At 42.3% G+C, this 22205-nt stretch overlaps 1 protein-coding gene across 2 annotated transcripts in view; it reads left to right on the top strand.

Annotated features, from left to right (window-relative positions):
- Positions 1 to 637: 637 nt before the first annotated feature.
- RAB18 (RAB18, member RAS oncogene family) overlaps positions 638 to 22205 on the top strand; it is a 35510-nt gene continuing 13942 nt past the window's right edge. Inside the window, exon 1 of one of the 2 annotated variants that reach the window (XM_049798370.1) lies at positions 638 to 1079. Coding sequence is in view for 1 of the 2 variants with exons in the window: in XM_049798369.1 (XP_049654326.1) it covers positions 20032 to 20099 (68 nt within the window). In the remaining variant the exon portion in view is untranslated. Of the gene's footprint in view, positions 1080 to 19911; positions 20100 to 22205 lie in introns of those variants that run through there. The other variant, XM_049798369.1, reaches the window with a different exon arrangement.

A 22205-nucleotide genomic window follows, 5' to 3' on the forward strand; every position in this document is an offset into this window, starting at 1 on the left:
TTTTATCAGCGACGTTCTCTTTGTTGCAATTCCATACCTTGCCTGAGGAAAACCAAGGGTACAGAGCTGGCTATTTCTACAAGCTATTACAAAATCTGCAACAAAGTACGAGAGTTAGGGCTTGATTAATGTCTCATACAAATTGTTACTACATCAAAAAGGTTGATCATCGGTAAATCTGTTATACCTTTCCACAGATGCATTTTTTTACAACTTCTACAGGGCATACCTTAAAAGCATACCATGTCAGCTTTCCTGCATGGGTGGCAGAGGGTTTACTCAGCTTAGTTCTGCTGTGTTGAAATGACCCTGCTGTACTATGATGCCATTAGCTGGCAAGGCAGTAAGTTTTTAATGTTGCTCTTTCAAAGCACATTAAGGCCACTGCAACTTTCCTGGCTCAGGAGATGCATTTCCAGCTGCTGCTTTGCTGCCAGTATTGCACAAGGACTGCCCCATGTGTTCACCCTTTGTGCCCAATACTGCACTGAGGTGAGGTTGACCAGATGACAGCTCCCTACTTAAATGTTGGCCCATGGTTAGGATCAGTCTGTTTGCAGTGGCATGCGCTTGGGGTCATATTAGAGCACACTCTAACCTTTCTGTAAACACTGTAAAGGACTGCCATGCCACTTATCTCTACCAAGAACAATGCAGAAGCCTGGCACATTGTGCTTTCTGGAAGAAGGGGATATTCAGGATGTCTTTGTGAAGAATCTCTGAAGTCATGAAAGGAAAAGCTAAGGAATGTTACACCTGGTACACAAACTGATGCCACATGAATATCTCATGAAGGCTCTGCCACGCTATGAGAAAGCCAAGGACAAAACCAGACCTCTGGCTGCTTTGAAGGCACCTGCTTGTATTGGAACAGGCTGGACAATTTGCAGAGTTACCCTCATGCCACATTTTAAAGCTGACATCAGCAAGCTATCAAAGCTATCAAGGGCACTGAGACTGACTGATAACAGCAGGACCTCATTCTATACCAGAACACCTCTGATACAAAGTCTATGGCAGGAGGAAAAGAAATCGGCACTAACCCTCACCTGGCCACCCTGATGGGGAAGCCTCCTCTGGTAAGTACTGTTCTTATATCACATAGTGGAGCAGATGGTCTGTAGACCCTTCTGGAGCACACATCTATTAACAATTTTCCTGTTACTGTGGTAAAAGGGTTTTTATGATGCTGTTGGACTTTTCTATTTGTAAGCTCCTAAGAGGTATGATGATGATATATGATGGTAAATATTGTAATATATGACTGGTGTTTTAGGGCTAAAACTCTTTTTTTTCAGATGCTGGCTGGATGTTGCCATTTTGGGCAGATTTGGGCCACCAAATAGCCTTTTCAATGTTGAAAGTGTGTAAGGGAGTTATCACTAAAAACAGTGTTGTGAAAATGCTGTCTGGCTTTTCCTTTCCACAGACCTCTCCTTATTTCTTCCTGTCAGCTGTCAGCCATAACAAACTCTAACCACCAAAATTTAGCTGGCAAGGTGGATCAGGAGTGGTTGTGAGGAAGGAGCTGTTTAAGACACTGCTGCTCTATGAAAGCAGAAGTTCTCAATCATCCAGCTGTGTGTGTCTCTCTCCTAGTTTGCCTTGGATGACATAAAAGGGCACATACATTCCTCTTCTTTTCAGTGTACCAACTTCAATAATATTACCTTATACTGAAAATATATTGAGGATTGTGATAATGAGACATAATTTCAGCTTGCTTGGTTAATAGTTGGACTAGTGTCCTGCTTCTCAATGGAGAAGGACAGGGAACTGGGTGTAGAGGCCTCATCATGATCTCACAGCTGACCCAGCAAAGACCTTCTCTGTGGCCCAAGTGAATGTTGGAAAGAAATGGGAGATACTGAGTTAGGTCCTGGGAATCATGAGGAGATGAACAGCCTTGCCTGAAAACATACTCTCTGACAGCACCTTCCTGCATTCATGTCACTTTCCTTTACAGCCTGCACAGACTGTAGGTGCTGTGAGCACCCCGATTATGGTGTTTGGAGACCAGAGACTTTTGGGAACAGACCTTCAGATTTCCAATCCTACAAAAAGGCTTATGCCTTGGCATTTGACTTTTTGAGTTACCAGAAGGAGAGCAGGAAGGAAAACCTGGGGTGAAAGTCAGTGCACATACCTCAAGTTGGTTAGCTCCTTACTGTAGGAAGAAGAACCTGGCAAACTTTCAGCTGGTAACCAGATTTATCTAAGCAGTGAGGGTGGCCTACCCAGTGGGTGCAGCAGAGGTGAGCTCTGCACCCACTGCCGCTGAGCTCCATGATTTCACTGTCCTGAGGGAGTTCTGCAGGCAGCAACACTGCTGCTACCAGGTCAGCAGCAGAGCCCTTTGGTACCAGATGAGGACCTCAAAAGCAGGACTGCAGAAAGGGCAAGTGACCTAAAAACGATTCCCATACTAGTGTCTAGTCAATGTGCTCTTTCCTAGTATTATCGTTACTCTTTTCCTACTGTTACCACCATTGATGGGCTATGGGTTAGTACCACTGAAAAAAACACTACAAACCCCAAACCTGGTAGGTTTGCTCTATTGCAAAGCTTTTGGCAAACTGTCAAATATTTCACTAGAAACTGCCAGCTCCAATAGTGTTTTCTCCATGCTAGCCAGTAACAGATCAATAGCTGTGCTAATCATGAAAGTAAAGAGAGATCATAGGAAAGCAGTAAAACAAGGGAAATTGTGAGTTTCACCTGTCATTCCTGTTGATTCTGGATGGTTTCTGCTAGTAATTTCATAAGGCATCATGAATTTCCATAAGGCAGAGGGCCCAGCACATGCATAAAGAACTTCTGGAATTTTTGCCCATAGGGTTGAATGCTTAATATATAGAAAAAAAATTGATCTGTGGAAATACAGGCTGAGATTGCAGTAGGGGACAATTAGCCATCTGGACTCAGGTATTACAGGTTGTCTGGTAAGCCCTAGTGCAGTGCAGATAACTGTAACCTCCACACATGAGCAGACAGGCCCTGTGGCTGCCCCAATAGCATCTTTAGCTGCTGTTTAGTAACTCTTTAGCTTCACTAAAATGACTCTAGGCTTCTGCCCAGTGAGAAACCAGGCACAGGTCCTGGCAACTGAGTTCAGAGGTTATCTATACTTACTCTATGAGTATGCCAAGTCTGCAGGAGTCTAGCTTGATTTGCAGACAAAAGGGACAGAAGATGGGCTAAATTACGCAGGATTAGACTCACATAGCTGCATTTCAATATTTGCACCTGTGTGTCATGATGCACGGCAGAACCATTGATTTTTCCCGGATGCCAGCCAGTGGGAGCACTGCAGGGACAGGACACAACTGGGGAGAAGAATTCCCCTCAGCAGCCTCCTCCAACCTTCTGTACTCAGCATGAAGTTGAGAGCAAAAGGTGAAAGACTCTTCAATGTTTCTCTGCTGGGAGGACACTTGTCAGGGGATGGGGCTCATGCCAGGGGTGAGGAGGAGGCAACCAGGAAAGAAGCTTCCAGATGGCAATTATAAAACAATCTCAAAGAGCAGACTTTAGACAGATCAGTTTAGATCATAGGAAACAATTTATGAACCTATCATGTTCTGGTTTTCACTAGCCTGAATGCTGAGTACACAGACAGTACATGGTCAGGTTTCTTCACCAACACATGTATATATACTGCTTGCTGTGATGGAAGGTGATGTGCCAAGCAGCTGGATTTCAGACGTGCAAAGGTATAGGGCAGTGAAAAAAAAAGTAAGGGTGATACTGTTTATACAGTGAAAGGTTTATGGACCTAGGACTAGGCACTCAGACTTTTAAAAGATAGGGTAGAAAAAGACGCATTATAATCCTTTTGATAAAAGGACGTAGCATAGACTTTACAGAATATAGCAGGAAAAGCCCATAGATTTTTTAGTGAAATATTTTGTGTTGTATTTCATCTGTAATGAAACTAGAGGAACTATGGAAAGAGGTCCATCCAAGCCCTTGATTGCTTACTTAGAAGAATTATTACAGAATTTATATATAGACCATGTCTCATCTCAGGCAATGTACTTTTCTGTCATTCATTCAGACACACACAACTATAATATATCCAGGCCGATCAAAGATGTATGCTGTGGCATAATCAATATGCACGTTGAACCAGCTTCAGAAGGAAAATGCGAAGTCCAAAAGCTGTAGAAACAATAAATAAAACGTCACACTACCAGAAGATGACAATTCTTATTTTATTTGATATTCATTCCTCCCTCAAGAGCTCAAAAAGTTCAAGCAATTTCTATACTTCTAATACTTTTGGAGTTCTGCTGTAGCAGAAAATAATCTGCAATCCTTTATGGAGGCATATTAGTTCAAAGTTTCTGAATTCTGGATGCCTGCTAAACTTGAAATATTTAAATAGTCAATATGAAATTCTTCTTCCGACATCTATTAGTAAAACAATAGTTAATGATCTAGTACACAGTGGTGAGAAGTATCTGTGTTCTTCGCAAGTCATCAGATTTTATCAGTCTTTGAACAATTTTTGTAAAAAACTTTCCTTCCTTCCTTCCTTAAACAATCCTGTTTTTACTTGGATTGTATCAGTCTCCACATCACCACTCAAGAAAAATTAAAGTCGACAACAAGCTTGGAGTTGTATATACCCCCAAAGTAATTTTGAAACAATGGAAGATTATATCACCTGTGGATATATGATCTTCTTGTTATGAACTCCCAGGATACCGCAATGAGCCCAGTAGTGCATGTGATGTCTAGAGAAGATGTCATCCACTGCCCCAAAGCTGCTGCCTCCTGTTTCATGTACACAGGGTATTATTAAGCCATATAATTTTGATGATGTAATGTTTGCAATTTTGTATCCTGTTTCCATAGTTTTGGTGGGTGGAATTCCTAGGCTGAAATTACGTTTGTGTGGTTGATTTAATCTATCCCATTAAAAGAGGCTGGTTTTATTACTTGTCTGCAGAATCTAAAATACTCCAGTACTCCAAGCAGATAGCTATCGTCTTTGTCACAAGACAGAGATTCTGACTTATAGATTCTATTTATGAATCAAGATAGATCTCGATGGTAACTATTTGTTCATATAAATATTTGCACAAATTTTCCCAGAAATAAAGCTAAATTAAAAATGGAAGAAAATTGGTAGAGACAAAATTAATTTTTTACTGCTTCATTTACATAATTAAGATGGAGAAGTGCAGGCTACTCTAATAGTAGACTGCTGTGGAAATAAAGGTATTTTCCTATAGACATAAAGCTTACCAATTTTCTGTTGTCTGCAGAACCTGAAATTGTCTAAATTCATACTGAGCATGGACTGCAGGAATGGCTCAAGCAGACCTAAGACTGCTGCCACTGACAGTGGGGTGGACCCCTTCACCCCCTTTGGTTATGTGCTGCTGCCACTTCACCTGTGCCAGCTCTGCCCATACATATAGTGCAGCCATGGGGGAGTGAGACCAACTTGCTGATCTGACAGAAACCTTCCTTCTGCAAGGTTTGTTTTCAGTCACGAATTGGAGCTTTCGCACTGCACATGATCAAGCAGCAGTAGGAGCATGTAGCTGTGAGTGTGAATACAGTCCCCGCTTTTGGCAGCACTATGGTCTCAGGCAGGCTTCTGCAGCCTGCGGAGTGGTCCCTGGGTGCCTGTGCTGTGAAGGATATATTAAGACTGTCTCTGGGCAGCTAATAAAGCCACCCCTTAGCTTTAGTCAAAACAAGATTGTAGGAGCTGCACAAACTCTTTTCTTCATGTTGTAGCACTTGAATCATGTAACTCATTTGTTGTATTGGCAAGTATATTTCTCTCCTGAAAAAGGGCTGCTGAGGGATAATGGATTAGGAAGGAGGTCTTCATTTTGAGAGGTGAGCAAATAATAACATGACATGCTTCCTAAAATATGGATGGTTATAATCTCAGTTTATGCCCTGGAGCTATTCAATCTCTTGTACAAGTTAATAATTAAACCATGCCTTAGTTTTTGCTTAAGAGTCTACAATCCTTTAAAGCCTGTAGTTCTCTGTAATGTCTAGGCAGAGCTTACCTGCTCCTTTTGTGATACATATGAATGTCTAAATTACACAGCAGGATGAGCCTCATTTTGTTTATACTAGTTGAATTTATAGGCAATTTTTACTAATGGCCGCGCATCTTAATTTAGCACATTTCTGTGAGAGGAAGAAAAACTCCTCTAATTTTGTTTCTTGAAAGGGTAAATCCTGGAACCTGCACTCAGCTGATCACTCATCTTGGTGGAAGGGCCTTTCCATGGAAGGGCATTTCTATGGAAGCTGTGGAGAAAAAGTGAACCTTTTCTATGTTGCTAGTACAGTCTCAGGGCTACATTAGCTTGTGCAGCTAATCTATTGCAACTCCATGAACTTAGTGAGGGAATGGCTGGCAGATCTGGGCTGCTCTGTCCTCCCTAGCAGTAATAACATCTGGAAGAGAGTGCCCCTGCACTGTCTGCTCCCAAAGCATAGAGATCATGTACACTCTCCAGCTGTTCCTCAGATGTCACAGGCAGCACAGAGGGACCATACCTTCAGCTTGTATTGGGGAAGAGGTAGGATCTGATTGAGTTTGACTAGAATACGATCTTAGCAGACAATGCAACTTTAGGATAAAAGGAAGCTATGAAGAAGTAGCCAGTATTATTTATATCTGTAATTTGGGAAGTGCCTTTCACATGTCAGCTAGTAGCCACCTGCCAATGTGCCCTGCAAGCAGAAAGCTTAAGGTGTCTAAAGGTCAAAAGAAAGTTTTCTAATATCAACTTTCTCTGCTTTTGTAGTGCTTGTAAGACAGAATCCAGCATACGGAGCTAAAGTTTCACCCTATTTCTCCCTCACAGTATGGCTCTACAGCAATGTCTAGCTCTTTCATGATGCTTTCCATCACTAGAAATGTTCTGTAAAGGAGCTTATTATCTTGTTTCAAATTTACAGATGAAGAAAGGAAGGTAATGATAACATAAATACATAATGTCATTTTTATAGGTCATACAGTGAACTGCCTCAAAATTGAACCTTGGCCACCAAATCCCATGGTGTGATCTAGCCACTACATAACAGGGCCTTCCCTGTGTGTACTCAGCTGGAGTGGTACAGCTATTGTTTGTATGGGAAGTCATATCTCATGAAACATCCTGTAGCCATGATCAGGGAGAGATTGTTTATTTTAAGCAGAAAGGGTAAAATAATAAGAAGCTCTAAGCAATTTTAATACCTGTTGACATGCACATGTATTTAAGAAAATGTATTATTATAGAATGTGTGCTTGCTTATTTGGCAAGAAATCAGGTTGTTGCTTAGATTTCAAGGCAGGGGGAGTTTCTGATCTGTTCAGACCTTTGTATGTTGTTGAAAAGACTCCTCTGTTTTCCTGACTAGCCTCCTCTGTATTATCATCCCTCCAGAAATTGTTCTTCATGGTCACCCTTGCATCCTGACTTCAGGCCACAGCTCTCCCAATTTTCAAGATCCCTCCAGCTAGGTGAGCTCTGCCAAGACCTACCTGAGAACAGTTCTACCCTAATTCTTTCCCACATTCATGTTTCTTTTTACTAAGAAGCCAACATTTTCTGATAAAATACACCAGCCTTCCTAGAGAAGTACAGAGAAATACTGGAGTATGTCAGATAGCTCAAGATGCTGACTCTTGGTTATCATCAATAAAGTAGTCTCCAGCTATTTTTGAAAATAAAGAAAAAACTATGGGCCATTTCTGCCTATATAAGTCCATGAACTCATCCTGAATAGCAAAACATTATGTAAAAATACTTTCTTATGTACAGCATTGTGCGTTCTCCATTCAACACAACACACTGAATCAGATTAAATGAACAAAAACTTACTGAAAATATATGCTTGCAATTGCTTGTTCAGTGGGTCTTAAAACACTAAGCAACATAAGATGATGCACCAAGAAACCATAGCTGACATCAAATTAAAAAAAAAAAGGAAAGAGGCAAACCCAATGGAAGACTAAAAAACCAGGAATTAGGTGCAAGGAGTCACTGCAGAGTATGAAGGAAACAGAGTGCATGATATACGAAGAGGAAAAAATTATGACTTAGTTCTGCTTATACAGAAATCACTGTGAGATTTATTAGTAGTTCCCCAGGAACAGGACTAACCCCGGTATAAATGGGTAGTGAATGAAAACAAGAGGTCTGGTACTGGACTGCTAACAGTTTACATCCTCTCGTGCTCAGTATGTGCATTCAGATATTACGACATATACAGATTTAAAATAACAAAAGCTCACGATTAAATAGTTCTATAAAAAGTAGCTAGGTTTCTGGAAGGCAATTTAACATTAAGGTCTTTTTTTGTCTATGGAAAAAATCTAATTACTTAGTACCCTGTGAAGAATTTCTCTAATTTCACAAACTACAGTTGCATGTAAATGTATGGAAACAGACTGTAAATCTCAGAAATGATCTGCAAGTAGAAGACTTTATATGAACCTTGTCGTGCTGACCTTTCAGTCAAGAAGAGATTAATTTCACTGATCTTAACAGGAGCTGAAAAAAAGCCAAAATGTGAAGTGATCGTAACACTTTATATTTGGTAATAAAGATGAAAAAGCACCACTGTATTGTCTACTAATAACTGAATTACACTATGGACTTGAAATTCACAGAAAAACCATCAGTCAGACAAACTCAGAAGCCCATGGAAGCCCAGAACCCCTGACTGCCCATGGAAAAGCCAGATAACATCTCTGCTGAAATGCAATAGCAATAGGTATTCATGGATTGTCAAATATTAGTCAAGACAGAGACATAGATATTGCACCTTGAAAAAACATTTTGCTTGAGGAAGGTGCACAGACTATAAAAAGGTCATAGAAAACAGGAAATTACTGATATCATGGGTCTTCAAATTCTCCCACCACTTAGAGGGGTGAACCTACTGTGCCTCATCAGCTCAAATTGTAATGAAGATGATTTAAACCTGTATTATCTTGTTAAAACAACTGTGAATGCAAAGGACACGTAAGATCAAAGGATCAAATATATATGAGATCTGCAAAAGTGCTTCCAAAGCTCAGTGTGCTTCTAGGACCTGAGGTGGAAAGCTCAAGTGACAAATGGAAACCAATGGCTTTAAAGTCCTTAACAAATACTAAGTATCAATTTGTAATTGAAACGCTTGTGGGAAAAACTACTTTGACACAATGGATGGCGAATGATGGAACAAAAGATCTTAAAGGTTGAATACGAGACGTTGGGGACTCTAGTAGTGTATCCAAAGACTAAATGACAGATCTGAAAACTGTAATTTCATTCAGGTTACCGGACACACTATAAACACAGAGTTGAACAGACGAAACCAGAGAATCAAGGGGAAGTATTACAGTGATGCAGGAAACCCAGTGGAAAAGTAATCTTTTCAAACCCATGGGAAACAAAAAACTATGTGTAACTATATATATTGTATAACAGAGGAGGATTAGGTGAAAGACAAGGAATAATCCTCTCATGCCAGGAAAATTCAGTCATCTAATTTAAACTCCTGATCCAGAAGAAAATATTTTGGTTTGTTTGCAAGTGTTTTGGCTTACATGTTGTCATGAGGAGATGACAGCAGATTATACTTAATGTTGCCATCCAGGACATAAAGCCTGATCCCTATTTGGAGACAGATATCACCAAGAAAAACTCAATGTTATAGGGAAAATTCCTGCCTGCATAAGTAGGGCTAGTTTTCTCTTTCAACAATTTCAGAAGCCCTGTGATTTTGCAGAAATGAATACAGTTGGACCCCGTTCTAATGAAAGTCTCCAGGCATTTGTGCAGTGGAAATATAGAAATAATAGGAAATCAGTACCTCAGCTTGGTATTAAGGAGGCTTGCTCATTTACTGGCACTGTTTTGTATCAAATGAGAAGTAAGGAGAAAGATTATGAACTTGAGCTGTAGATTCCCGTTGCAATTTTTGCAACAGTATAAGGGTACTATTAGCATCTCTACATTTTGACTGTGTCCGTCTGTGTTTTGGCTTCAGTTTCAAATGGAGATTGTATTTTGCCTTGCTTTCTCTTCTAAATTGGTCTTCAAAGTTGATGTGTTACGCAGTTTCTGGCTTTTACTTCAAAGAGCTGCACTTCAGTAGCTGTTAGAAAGCCTCCTACAAAGTTTACAGATAACACTTAGGAGAAAGGGATTATACAAATATATCATAAAATCATTGTAATTTTTTATGATAGACTTGATAGCAAGAACTACTGACTACCTACACCTCTTCTTAAAAGGGAGTTACAACAGATTATCAGCACGCCTCAGTAGAAACTTTCATAATAATATATTCTAAATGCAAGAGAAATGTGATGAGGGTGCAAAAGCGTTACTCAACACACTAATGCAAACCCTTCCAAAACCCTGATGTGCTGCAGTTTTTATAAGGGAAGATCTAATGATGCACAATGTTTGTTATTATGCTGCCATGGCCACCTAGTGAGGACCATGCTTAAGAGAAAGTCGAACAAAGATGGCACAGTTACACTAACGTTGGCATAAGCCCTCAGTTGGACACAGAAACAAGGGTCCTTTGCTGAGTATGTCAGTGGACGAAATAAGCTGCGCTTTTGAAGGAGAGGAGGACAACGCATTCTTTGCGCTATATTTCTTTTTTATGCCCATGCATTCACAGTGATGCCCAAACTTTGAAGGTACACCATCTGCTGGAAGTATTGCCAGAGATAGATGGCCCATCCTGTGCCAAATGCCCACTTCCACTGCTTCCCTTTGCCGCATTCATGCTGCCATAAAGGAACTGCTACATGGCTTCTCTGATAGGTTTTTATGTTCTTAGCTTATCAGCCGGCTTGTGTGTTTGGACAAACTTTGAGCCACATGGTTATTATGACTATTAGTATTAAGGCTTTTCCTGACTGGAAACTGATTACTTAATGTGCAAACAAAACCAGTGTAGGATCGGGAGTGTGCAATGGACTGCCTGACCAAGGCAATCACAGGGACAATGACGTGATGAGCCTCTCAGCTATGGTGAGTCTCTTAGAGAGGCTGAGAGGAGAGGAAACTTAAATAATAATAAAAACTTCAGTTACCTCCAGGGTATGTCAGATAAAATATTATGTCTAGAGATGGTGCTAGGAATTTAGGTTTGGATTTCAAAAATAACTTCTCTACTACAGGTAGCTCAGCACAAGAGGAAGAACAACTATTGATATTGTGGTGGATGACAGGAACAGTCAAAATGTAAATATGAAAAAGCCTTACTGTAACAATTGTATTCAACAACCTTGCAGAAATGACAAAAGGAGGAAAATCCAGTACTTAAAAAAAGAAAAAGATGGAGAGCACTTAAAAGAAGACTAAAGAGTAGAGTGTAGGCAAAATGCAGACTATTTAAAGACACCATACTTGAAACTTGGTGTAACTGTAAACTACCTGTCAGTAGCAGCTTTTGAAAGATTCAAAAGGCCAACATGGGTAAAGAGCAAGATACAGGAGATTTTAAAATTAAGAAGGCATCCCTTGTGGCAATGAAGGCCAACAGCTTCCTGAGTTGTATTAGGAAAAGCATTGCCAGCAGGTCGAGGGAGGTGATTCTTCTCTGCTGAGGTAGAGACCACACTGGAGTGTTGGGTCCAGTTCATCAGAATGATACTGAATGAAGCCAGTTCACTGAAGGGCCATGAATATGATGAAGGGACTAGAGCTTCTTTCATATGAGGAGAGATTAGGAGACCTGGGACTGTTTAGCCTGGAGAAGAGAAGGCTCAGGGGGATCTTACCAAGGTGTATAAATATCTGATGGGAAGGAATGGAGAAGAAGGAGTCAGGCTCTTCTCCATGGTGCCCAGTGACAGGACAAGAGGCAATGGGCACAAACTAAAATACATGAAATGCCATTTGAACACAAGGAAACACTTTTTTTCTACTGTGAGGGTGGTCAAACACTGGATTACGTTGCCCAGACAGGTTGTGGAGTCTCCATCACCGGAGATATTCAAAAGCTGCCTGGACATCATCCTGGGCAACCTACTCTAGCTGACCCTGCTTGAACAGGGTGGGGTTAGACTAGATGATCTCCAAAGGTCCCTTCCAACATCATTGATTCTGTGATTCTTCAGAAAGTTGGAGCCTCATTTCCACTGCCTCCCTTTGCCACATTCATGCTACAATAATGGCTTCTGTAAAGTTAACTAATTCCACACAAACACATCAGAGTTCTTTGAGAAGCCAATGCCACAGCCAGCTGATGCATTCTACTTTGCATTCAATAGGTGTTCAACATGAGCCTTCATCAAAGATCATAAAGAAACTAAGCTGCCATGGAAAAAGAGACAAGATCTTCATGTGGACAAGTAACTGGTTAAAAGATAGAAAGCAAAGGACAGGAGTTAAAGGGGGTGGGAATTCACAAGTGGCATCTGAGAAGGAAGATGTGTGCTGAGGCCTGTCATGTACCATGTACCTTTCTGAATTAGGAGGATAAGAGAAGGTGACATATTTTGATTCTGCTGCTGCAGATCTTGTACAAGGATCTTGTACTACTGAGACACTAGGAGACAAAATGGCAAGACAAAATTCAGCATATGTAAGTGAAAAGTAATTAATCCTGGGAGAAACTGTCACATGAAGAGAAACTGGGAGAGCCTGGAGCTCAGGGTGGATCTTATCAATCATCATATCATTTAGGTTGGAAAAGACCTTTAAGACCATCGAGTCCAAACGTCAACTCAACACCAACATGCCCACTAAACCATGTCCTGAAGTGCCTTGTCTACATGCTTTTTGAACACCTCCAGGGATGGTGACACCACCACTTCCCTGGGCAGCCTGTTCCAATACCTGACAACCCTTTCAGTAAAGAAATTTTTTCTAACATCCAATCTAAACCTCCCCCAGTGCAACTTGAGGCCATTTCCTCTCGTCCCAGTGTGTATTGATACCTTATGGGAGTGAGTAAAGAAGATGAAGCCAGACTCTTCTCAGCAGTGCCCAGTGACAGGACGAGTGGCAATGGGCAAAAATTAAAACACAAGAAATTCTGTCCTTCCATTCTGTGATTCTGTTTAAAAAATATCCTTAACAGTACATTTGTAAGGAAGAGCTCTGACCTGGCCGTTACCACTCCAGAATGAATGAGAGGGCAGGATTTCAAAGAGATAAGTACTGGTTAAAATGCAGGAGTAAAAAGGACAGGAATAAATTGGCAAAGGAAGGAAGTAGAAAAAATTATAATACATAGGTCCGTGAAAATATCAGCTCAGTGCAAAATGGTGACCAATAAAACAAATAGACTGTTAGAAAACATTAGAAAACACTCATAGAATATAACAGAAAACATCCCATTCTCATCCCTAGGGGCACTCATTTTTTGTGTACTTTGCCTAGTTATAGTTTTCTCATCTGGAAAAAGATACAGCAGGAAAGCAACTGTACAGCAAAGAGAAAATAGGATAATTAAAATTGTAACGGCTTCCATATAAGGAATGATTAAATAGCTCACAATTCCTCTACTGAAAAAAATAAAACTATAGGAGGATATGATGGAGATCTAGAAAATCATGTGTGGCATAGAGTAAACAAATAGGCAGTTGCTCACAGTCATACCTAATCTGAGCAGGGAAATCAAATGACGGCAGCAGGTGCAAGTATAAAACAAAAATAAGGATGTATACGTAGTTAACCTGTGCAACTTGTTGCCGCAGGAGGGTCTATATGTTATTTTGTCTTCAGAATACATGGATGAGAAATTCTCTTCTATGAAGAGAAATACTGCTATTATTTAAGAGAAATACAGCTATTATATATGAAGACACCATCTGTATGGGCTCAAAAAGCCCTGAGTCACAAACTGCTGAAGTCTGCAGTAACATTTTAGGCAAGTATCGCTACATGCTTGTCCTGTTTGTACGCTGTTGCCCAGACAAAGCTACTCACTGTCACTGGTGACAGATGGACTTTGCTCTGAGCAGATAAAACTGGTTGCCATAGTAGGCCTTGATTTGCCCCCATTTAAATTTACATTTCTGCATGCATTTCTTCCAATGACTGTCATAGATTTAATACAGATTGTTGTTTGGCTTACTTGGCAATCCCTGCTTTGATTACTGTGTCTCTGTCCTTTGCCCACCAGGCCCTCTGATTTACCAGGATTGCTTCACCCAGTGTTGTCCAAAGGGCAAGCTACTGATGACAGTAGTTACTTAATCCACTCCATCCCATTCTAACGGCTAATCCTACAGGCACATGCGACCTAATGCTAGATGACATACGTTATCCCTTCAGAGGGGATTATGGATAAAATGCTCTCACAGTAGGGAAGGGGTTATTCCTTTCCTTCCCCCCTTAACATTAACCATGTTAAGTATTGAAAGCAACTGGAGAAGGAGAAATGAATATGTTGTTCATTAAATGCAAAGTCACTCCATTCTAGATTTCCCCCCCTTGAAATGATCATTTAAAGTACACCCTCTTTGAAAATGGGAAGAGTGCTTTCAGGACAGCTGCTTTCTGAGAAGGAACCTGAGTTGCCCTGCTAGTGAGAAATACAGATTTTGCTAAAGCAGAAAAGTACTGCACACAGATGCATGCCTACTGTGCCTCCTTTAGCAAGTTTACTGTGTTCATAACCCAACAACATAGGAAGTCCAAAGCAAATCCTAAAGTGGCCTTTGAAAAACTGAGGAACCAATGTGGAAATAGTAAGCTTTGGAAATGTATTACTACTTTTTATTTCATTAAGACTGAGAGGAAACACTTCATACCAACCTGGTCTGTCAAATATTCTGCGATTATTTTTTCTGTCTTCTGATCTCAGTGGTAAATATATTATATACTGTGCTGCACTGGATACAAACATACTTGCCATGAAAAAGAACAATTCACAGCACCCACTGTTCAGTATGTTCCTCAAGAGCATCTGAAGTGCAGCTGTGGGCAAACTCTTAACATCCAAGCTTTGTTGTTCTTACTACACCCTTTGAAAACTGTTGTCTCACCCTTTTCATTGTTGATGTGCCGTAGATGATAGATGTACTTCAAATATTAAAGCTGCTTTCTTATTATGTAAAATGTAGTTAATGTTTTGTAAGGAATCTAACAGTCCTAAACAGGAATCTATTTCTGTATCATTATTGTTTACATATTTCAATGGTTGCTTTAGAGACATTTAGAAAAGGGTATTTAGGTCATCCAGTCTTAAAAGCTGTCCTTGGTTTAAAGATTCATGACACAATGCAGAAAGATAAACTGTCATTTCTAAGACCACTGCTTGCATTAGTTGGGATTAAATGATTAATCAATTTATCTGAACAAAATTCAATGTAAGTAGGAGGTGGCTAGCCTTTTTCACCATTTTCCAGAAGAGAAGTAAGACGTGGTGTCTCTTGAGTATTACACCTTGTACCTAGTAAAATAACATTTCAAGGGATGCAACTAAGTCTTTCATATTATCTTCAGCAACCAAATTATTCTAGCACAAAATCAGGAATGTACTCATGATCATTATGCAAGACTCAGTTAATGATCTTCAAAATACATGTTGGTTTCCTCTGAAAACACTGGCATATCACTCCCATATACAACGATAGCTTTTTGAGAGGCTGAAACACTATTTTTCTTGTTCTTCCCCAAATAGCTGATTCTTGTCTGTTACAACCCAACGCTCTGTGTAATCCACTTTTTTAAACTGCGTTGACTATAAGCAGTGTATTTTAATTGCCCAGAGCTAATGTGCTTATAGTCTTAAATCCCCCTTACTGTTCACAGAAATTGAGCAGGCACTGAGAGGATCAACAGATGGGAGTGCCCAGCTCTGGCTGCTGTTGGGAGGTGGGGAGAGAAACATTATTATGTAGTTGCTTCATAAAAATAGGCTGGATTCTTTAGAAAAGAAGTGGCCAGCCACAGCAGGATCATTTACATTGCAGTGTGGTCTCCAGAGAAATCCTGCTCAGAGTTCTGGGACTCTTGCAGCACTTTCGTTCCCTGCTATTATTTGCTGAATGTGAAATCATAGGGATGTGCTGACTGCATTTAAGCATGTCACACAGAAAAGGAACCTCCCTGAATCTGACACACATGCTGATAGTCACTTTTACGAACTTCGCAAATTACTGTATGAAGAAGAAAAAAGGAATGAGCATGTGTATGTGTGTCATTTCTGCTAGGAGGGGCAGGTGATCTTAGCAATCGTGCTTGTTTCACTATGAATCATAACTCCTGACTCACTGCCATGACAAAATATGGGTCAGCCTCACAATCTGGAAGTGGGAGAGTAGGATTAGTCTTTGCAACACAAGACCTGTAGATTGCTGTCAACTTCTCTCTGAAGTGGCTGAGCTTCTCAACTTCTGCTAGACGTAGTGCATAGTTGGCATAAAAGAAAATCTTTGAAAGTACCAATGAATTGGACTTTGACACCTGGAGACGTGCATCCTCCTGAGACTTTTGTGTACCTAACCAACCTAAACAGAACCTATATGTTTCAAGGCCTCTTTTTACTTGTGATGGCATTGGTGAAGGGAGAGAGAGGAGGCTAGCCATGCAGTTATCTAGCCACTCTCCCATCATGAATTTCGCAGCTCATGCTGAACTAGGCAGTGCTGGCAGGGAAAACACAAACCGTTAGCTCCCTTGGCATATCAACCCTTGCTCTTTCTGCAGTCTTCTACAGCAAATACCATTATCCCCATGTTTAAGCTGTGGAAGCTAAGGCAGATGGTTCAAGTGAACTTACCAAAGGCTCCCAGGCGTCTTTCAGACACAGAATGAGACTGAGGGAGCCCTTTGTTATTTATTCCAGGTTGTCTCTCACGTTACTGATTCATTACTGACACACTCATCTCTGTTGCTAAGTTTCCACTGCAGCTCGTTCAGCAGGAACAAACTGGATGGAGGTCCTTCTAGCCTTTCGTCGGTCTCAGTGGCTGCCTAAGGACACTGTGCTATGCAACTGGTCTAGGGTCCCCGGAGGACACATGAAGTGCAATGGCCCTTTTATTACAGATCTCAACCCTAAGGGAGTGACTATAAATAACTCCCCATCTTTTGAGAAAGGTAGTCACAATTACTCAGTCCTAATGACCTGTTTTCATCATCAAGGATATAGCCAAGCCCGTAATGCAGTAGACAGGGAATTTTGATGCTGAGAATACAGGAGCTATCATTGTTACAATGTTTTCCCTTCTTTGCCACAGCCCTGAAGTAATCAAAACCTCAGGAACACTGATCGCATACATTTATTCTAGCTGAGATGGTGCTGACATTTTTCTACTTTTCTGAGCCCTGTATCAGGCCAGGAACCAGGCAGCCTTCATGCAAGACTATAAAGGCATGAGGAGAAACTCTGAAGTGCAAATTTCATCTCTTTCTCTATATACACATCTCCATACATGGTGGGGAGCTGTCTTGGAACCAGTTATGCTAGTTTTCTACCATCAGACTGCTTCCCTTAGCAGTATATGAAGAATAAGGAAAGTATACGCATAAATATTTACAAATATTATATGCAGACAAGTTGATCTGCTTATTGCTACTTTGCCAGAAATTCAGAGATCAGTGAGAAGAAATCAAGAGGAAACAGCATAGCATAAAAAAAAAAAGAAAAAAAAAGAAAAAGAAAAAGGCAGTCAAAAGGTCTCCAGTGTTCTTTTAGGAAGACTAATTATCAGGGAGGGCTAACCAAGCTGTTACGGCTTGATTCTCCCACATCTGAGGTCAGGATCAAACGGGATAGTAAATGATAAAAAGAAAAAAAGATCTCCAGCCTTACTAAAGAAAGGGATTGGGCTAGTTGTCATGAGTAACTGAGGACTCCTTATGAGTCATGAAAAGCACGTAAGAAAACAGGCGGATGCCCATGAATTACAGCAGGCAAGATGTCTCTCCAAGCTCAGAGATGGTTTCACTGAAGAAACCCTGCAAAAGCTTGATAGGAAAATAAGTACATATTTTGCCCTGATATTGTACATCTTTCAGTGAATAAATAGTACTCTTATTTTGAAGGAGCTAGGTCTGAGCTACTTTAGTTATCCACTAACACTGGCTCCTGTAATAGGGAAGAAAAATGCACAACATGGCCTAGCTTTCCAGAGTTAAAATAGATATGCAGAGAGCAAACAGGTCAACTGCTGCAGCCAGATGCAATCTCAGAGCGAGAGGACTACATAGTTCTACCTGAAAGAGGACAAGATGGAGGAGAAACACCTGTTCTCAAAGGGCATGCTTAGGAAGATCTAAAGCACCACATCTATAAGCATGAGCTATGGGACTGTTCATTTAGGGCAGGTTTTGCCTCCTTTCTTGCGTCTGCTCATCATTAAGGTCAAAGATCTGAATGCCATCCTGGTTGACCCTTCATTCTGAGTGAGATATAGAATTATAAATTGCATCAGGACTAGTATCCATATTGAATAATTCAATTCTATGGATACAATGGAAAAAAATCGAATACCAGAATACAAATACTCTCTGACTTCAAGGGATTCAGTATCCTTAGTAGACTACTTTGCTGTTTGGGTCCACCTTCCAAATTCAAATTCTCATCCTGTTCCACGTTAAGACCCCACAACTCCTATACACTTCAACAAAAAGTACAGAGTATAGATGTACTGCCTTCTTGTATGACTGCAAAGCACAATCCAAGCCACGAAAACTAAGTCACACCTTCAACAAATCTCAGATTATTACTCATAAACAGGAACAGTCCTGGTATAAACACAGCCAGCCATTGGCACATGTTTAATTATAGAATACGCCTCCATAATTTAATAGGATAATTACTGTTATTGTACTCATCCTGGGAATTAGTTTTCTGAGGTAAAAGGGGCAGGAGAGCAGATCCTGAAAGTGGAAGGAGCAAGGCCAAAGATGTTTACCACACAAACGCAAAAGAACGGTTACTGTGTTGACCCTGTAATCCAGTTGAAGGCAACTGCCCAGCAAAATCAGGACTTTGCTAGAACTGTGCCCTCTGCAGCCAGCATTCTGACAACAAACACCAGCCTCACAACTATACCTGCCTTGTGCAAACTGCTGACACGGCCTGATCTCTTTCATTCCGTGTGACTACAGGAGAGCCTAAGGCCATTTACGTGCACTATGAAGTCAGTCTTTGGAGATGAACAGAGGCTGCCTAGCCAGACCAGCACAAACTGAGGACAATTTCAGACCCACATCAGAGATGCGCTTGATTAATTTTTAAAAGAGTTGCACTTGCTTACACATGGTCTGAGGTGCGTTTCAAGCCATAACAGCACGTTAGCTGCACCAGTTACAAAAAGGCTTTCTAACTGCCATCAGTTTCAGAGGAACATTTAGGGCTTTTAATGGACGGAGGAATCTGCTGGCAGGAAAGTATACACCCTGATGTATCAACTGGCCTACATTGCTGGACACAGCGGCGGCTCTTGATCAAACGAGCCCATTCTTCTGGTGCTGGGGTCCTGACTAGCTGTTCTGCGCCTCGAGAGGTGGCTGCTTGCTCTGCTTCAGCACAGGGAGCTGGCTAGCTACCACTGCGCGGCTCGAGCTTTCTCCTTCCCCTCTGCAATTTCACCCTGTGTCTTTTCTCCACCGACCCCGAGTCCTGACGCCAAGAGCAACTCAAGACGCAAGGGCGGCCTCCTCAACCCCCCCTGCCCCCCAGCAGAGGACGCCGGGCAGAGCCGACCCCTCCGCCCGACGGAGACTGCGCTGAGGCGGGCGGCGCCCCCTCAGCCCGGGCCCCTCACAGGCTCGCGCCCGCGGAGGACGCCCTACTGCGCACGCGCGCACTGACACCGGGGGCCGGCCCTTCCCCGCCCGGCTCGGCTCGGCTCCGCTCCGCTCCCCTCCCTCTGCGCATGCGCCACCCGCAGGGGCGGGGATGTTTGTCTCCCTGTCCTCCCGCCGCGGGCGCACCTGAGGCGCCCGAGGCGCATGCGCGGGGCAGGCGGCGAAGGGGGCGAGGGAAAAGGGGCGGCGGGGCGCGCAGGCGCAGGCGGTGCAGCCGCAGCCTGCGCAGGGAGCCTCGGTGGGGGTCGGGCCGGGCCGGGCCGGGCGCGCTGACGGGATGGACGAGGACGTGCTGACTACCCTGAAGATCCTCATCATCGGGGAGAGCGGCGTCGGCAAGTCCAGGTGAGGGGGCGCCCGCCTACCCCAGCCTCTCCTGCCGCCGTGCGGGGCACCGGTCGGGCCCGGCCTAGTCCCCCGCGGCGCCGCGCTGGACACCACCACCTCTGCCTCGGCGGCCGCCCGGCCTGGGCGCGGCCTGCCCTGAGGAGGGGTAGGCCCCGCGGGGGGGGAGCTTCCTCGCCCCTTCTCGGCCAGTCCTCCTGCAGGCGAGAGGCTGCCCCTGCTCCGGGCTGCCTGCCTTTTCCGCAGCCCTGCCTCGGCCGCCGGCCCCGCGGCGGGGAGGGGAGAGCCGGTGCCTGCCTGACCCAGTTGGAAGCTGAGGCGAAGCGGAGCGCTGCCGGCCTGGCCAGGGCGATCTGGGCCTCCCTGTGTCCTGCGCAGCCTTGTGTCGTGTGGCGATGGGTGCGCTTGTGCGTCTCCGTAGCGCCTTGGGGTTAATCAGGTCCATAATATGTACACGTAGAGTCACAAGTGACCCGGCACTGGGTGTAGAGTGGGGGGCAGGGGCATACAAGGTTGGCAGTGAAGTAGTTCTACCGCTGATTCTTCTGCTGACTAATTATATTCTTTCTCAAGTACGTTGAGGCTGATTTCTTCCCCCTCCCACCCCCCTGCCTTTTCATGGCTTTTGTCTAAGCTACCTTTTTTGTCTTTTAGGTTGGTTTTTTTTTTCCTTTAACTTTGTTAGTGCTATAGATCTTAATAAAGGAATTGGGATATAAATGCAGGTTGGCATCTGGGAGCATACCACAGTACTCACGTTAGATTTGATGTTTTTATGGCAGTGATGCGAGTCTTCTACCATGACCCTAAATAACATAAGTTCCTAATTAGAAAAAACCCCACCGCCCTTATCTGTTAAAAATCTGTCAGTCAATCCTTTGAGTTAGCTACTGAATTGATAATCTAGTACAGTAGGCTTCTGGTGACAGACGTGATCTGAGCAAATTTCTTTTAGTTTAAGTCATCTCTTCTATGTGTGGCCATATGGAAGAATTTTTCCCAAGACACATAGTATGGACAATGGTTTTGTACACCTACTTACGTGTTTATTTCTTCACATCAGAAAATTAGTTAAAAGAGACTTTGTAGAGGAAATGAAATTGCTATAAAACAATAACACTACAGCTGTTCAGGTACAGGAACTTAATATTGAACTATTCCTGAATTTGTGTCTCTTCCCTATCAAATGCTGTCTTAAACCTGGTCCCTGTGAGTGTGCTCTACTTTGTAGAAGAGGATATCTGCATATGAAAGAAAGGTGGGGAAAGTAGAAGTTGGCTGGGCTTAGCACCAAGACTTGTAAACTGATGTTTGTATTCTAGTGGCAGTATGAGAGTTCCATATTTTGTCTGTTTTGGGTGAAACTGGTTTTGGTTGTAACTAAAAATAGCTGCTCTTAAATAGCATCCTGATACAGCCTTCTGAAGGTACCAGTAAAAACTGATGTGCTGTCAATTTTGTTTAATTTTAATTATTCTTCAGTAAATATAGCTATCATTTGGTTTTGTTGTGCTGGAGTAAGGAAAAAGAGGTTGGTCTATGGTTAGCTTTGGAGTTTTCACTCAGCCTTATTGAAGTAAAGGAATTTCAGTAGTTGCTTTTCTGTCAATGCAGGACTGTGTCCAAATGCTAAAAAGGACTTGGCTGCTAAATTCACATGCAAAAAGAGAGGAGAAAAAAACGGGGGGAGGGGGAGAAGACCAAAAAAATAAAAAGGGCTTTGTTTTGTTTCTCTAGCCTGGAAATGAATAGAAGCTGTCAGTCATAGCAAACAGCTGTCTGCCACATGGTAATATACACTTGCCACAGATGCATAAGACTGGTGATTTTAAAAACTGCATGCTGAGACTCTTTGTCTCTTGCTAAAATATTTACATCTGGCACAAGTACAGTAGCATTATGGGCCTAATACTATAGTGTGATGTGCTGGTAAATCTTAGTTGTAGCTGTTCTACTTTTGGTGGCAAACATATCCATCAGGATAGGGGGGGAAATGTTGCATGTCTAAAAATCCTTATACAAAAAGAAACAAAACCATAAAACAATGGTGAGCTAAATCTACTCCTAAACTTCTGTATCCTTATTTATGATGGGTGTAGTCCTTAC

Source organism: Accipiter gentilis, chromosome 4, assembly GCF_929443795.1.
Source record: "Accipiter gentilis chromosome 4, bAccGen1.1, whole genome shotgun sequence".
In the NCBI taxonomy this organism is placed as follows: Eukaryota; Metazoa; Chordata; class Aves; order Accipitriformes; family Accipitridae; genus Astur; species Astur gentilis.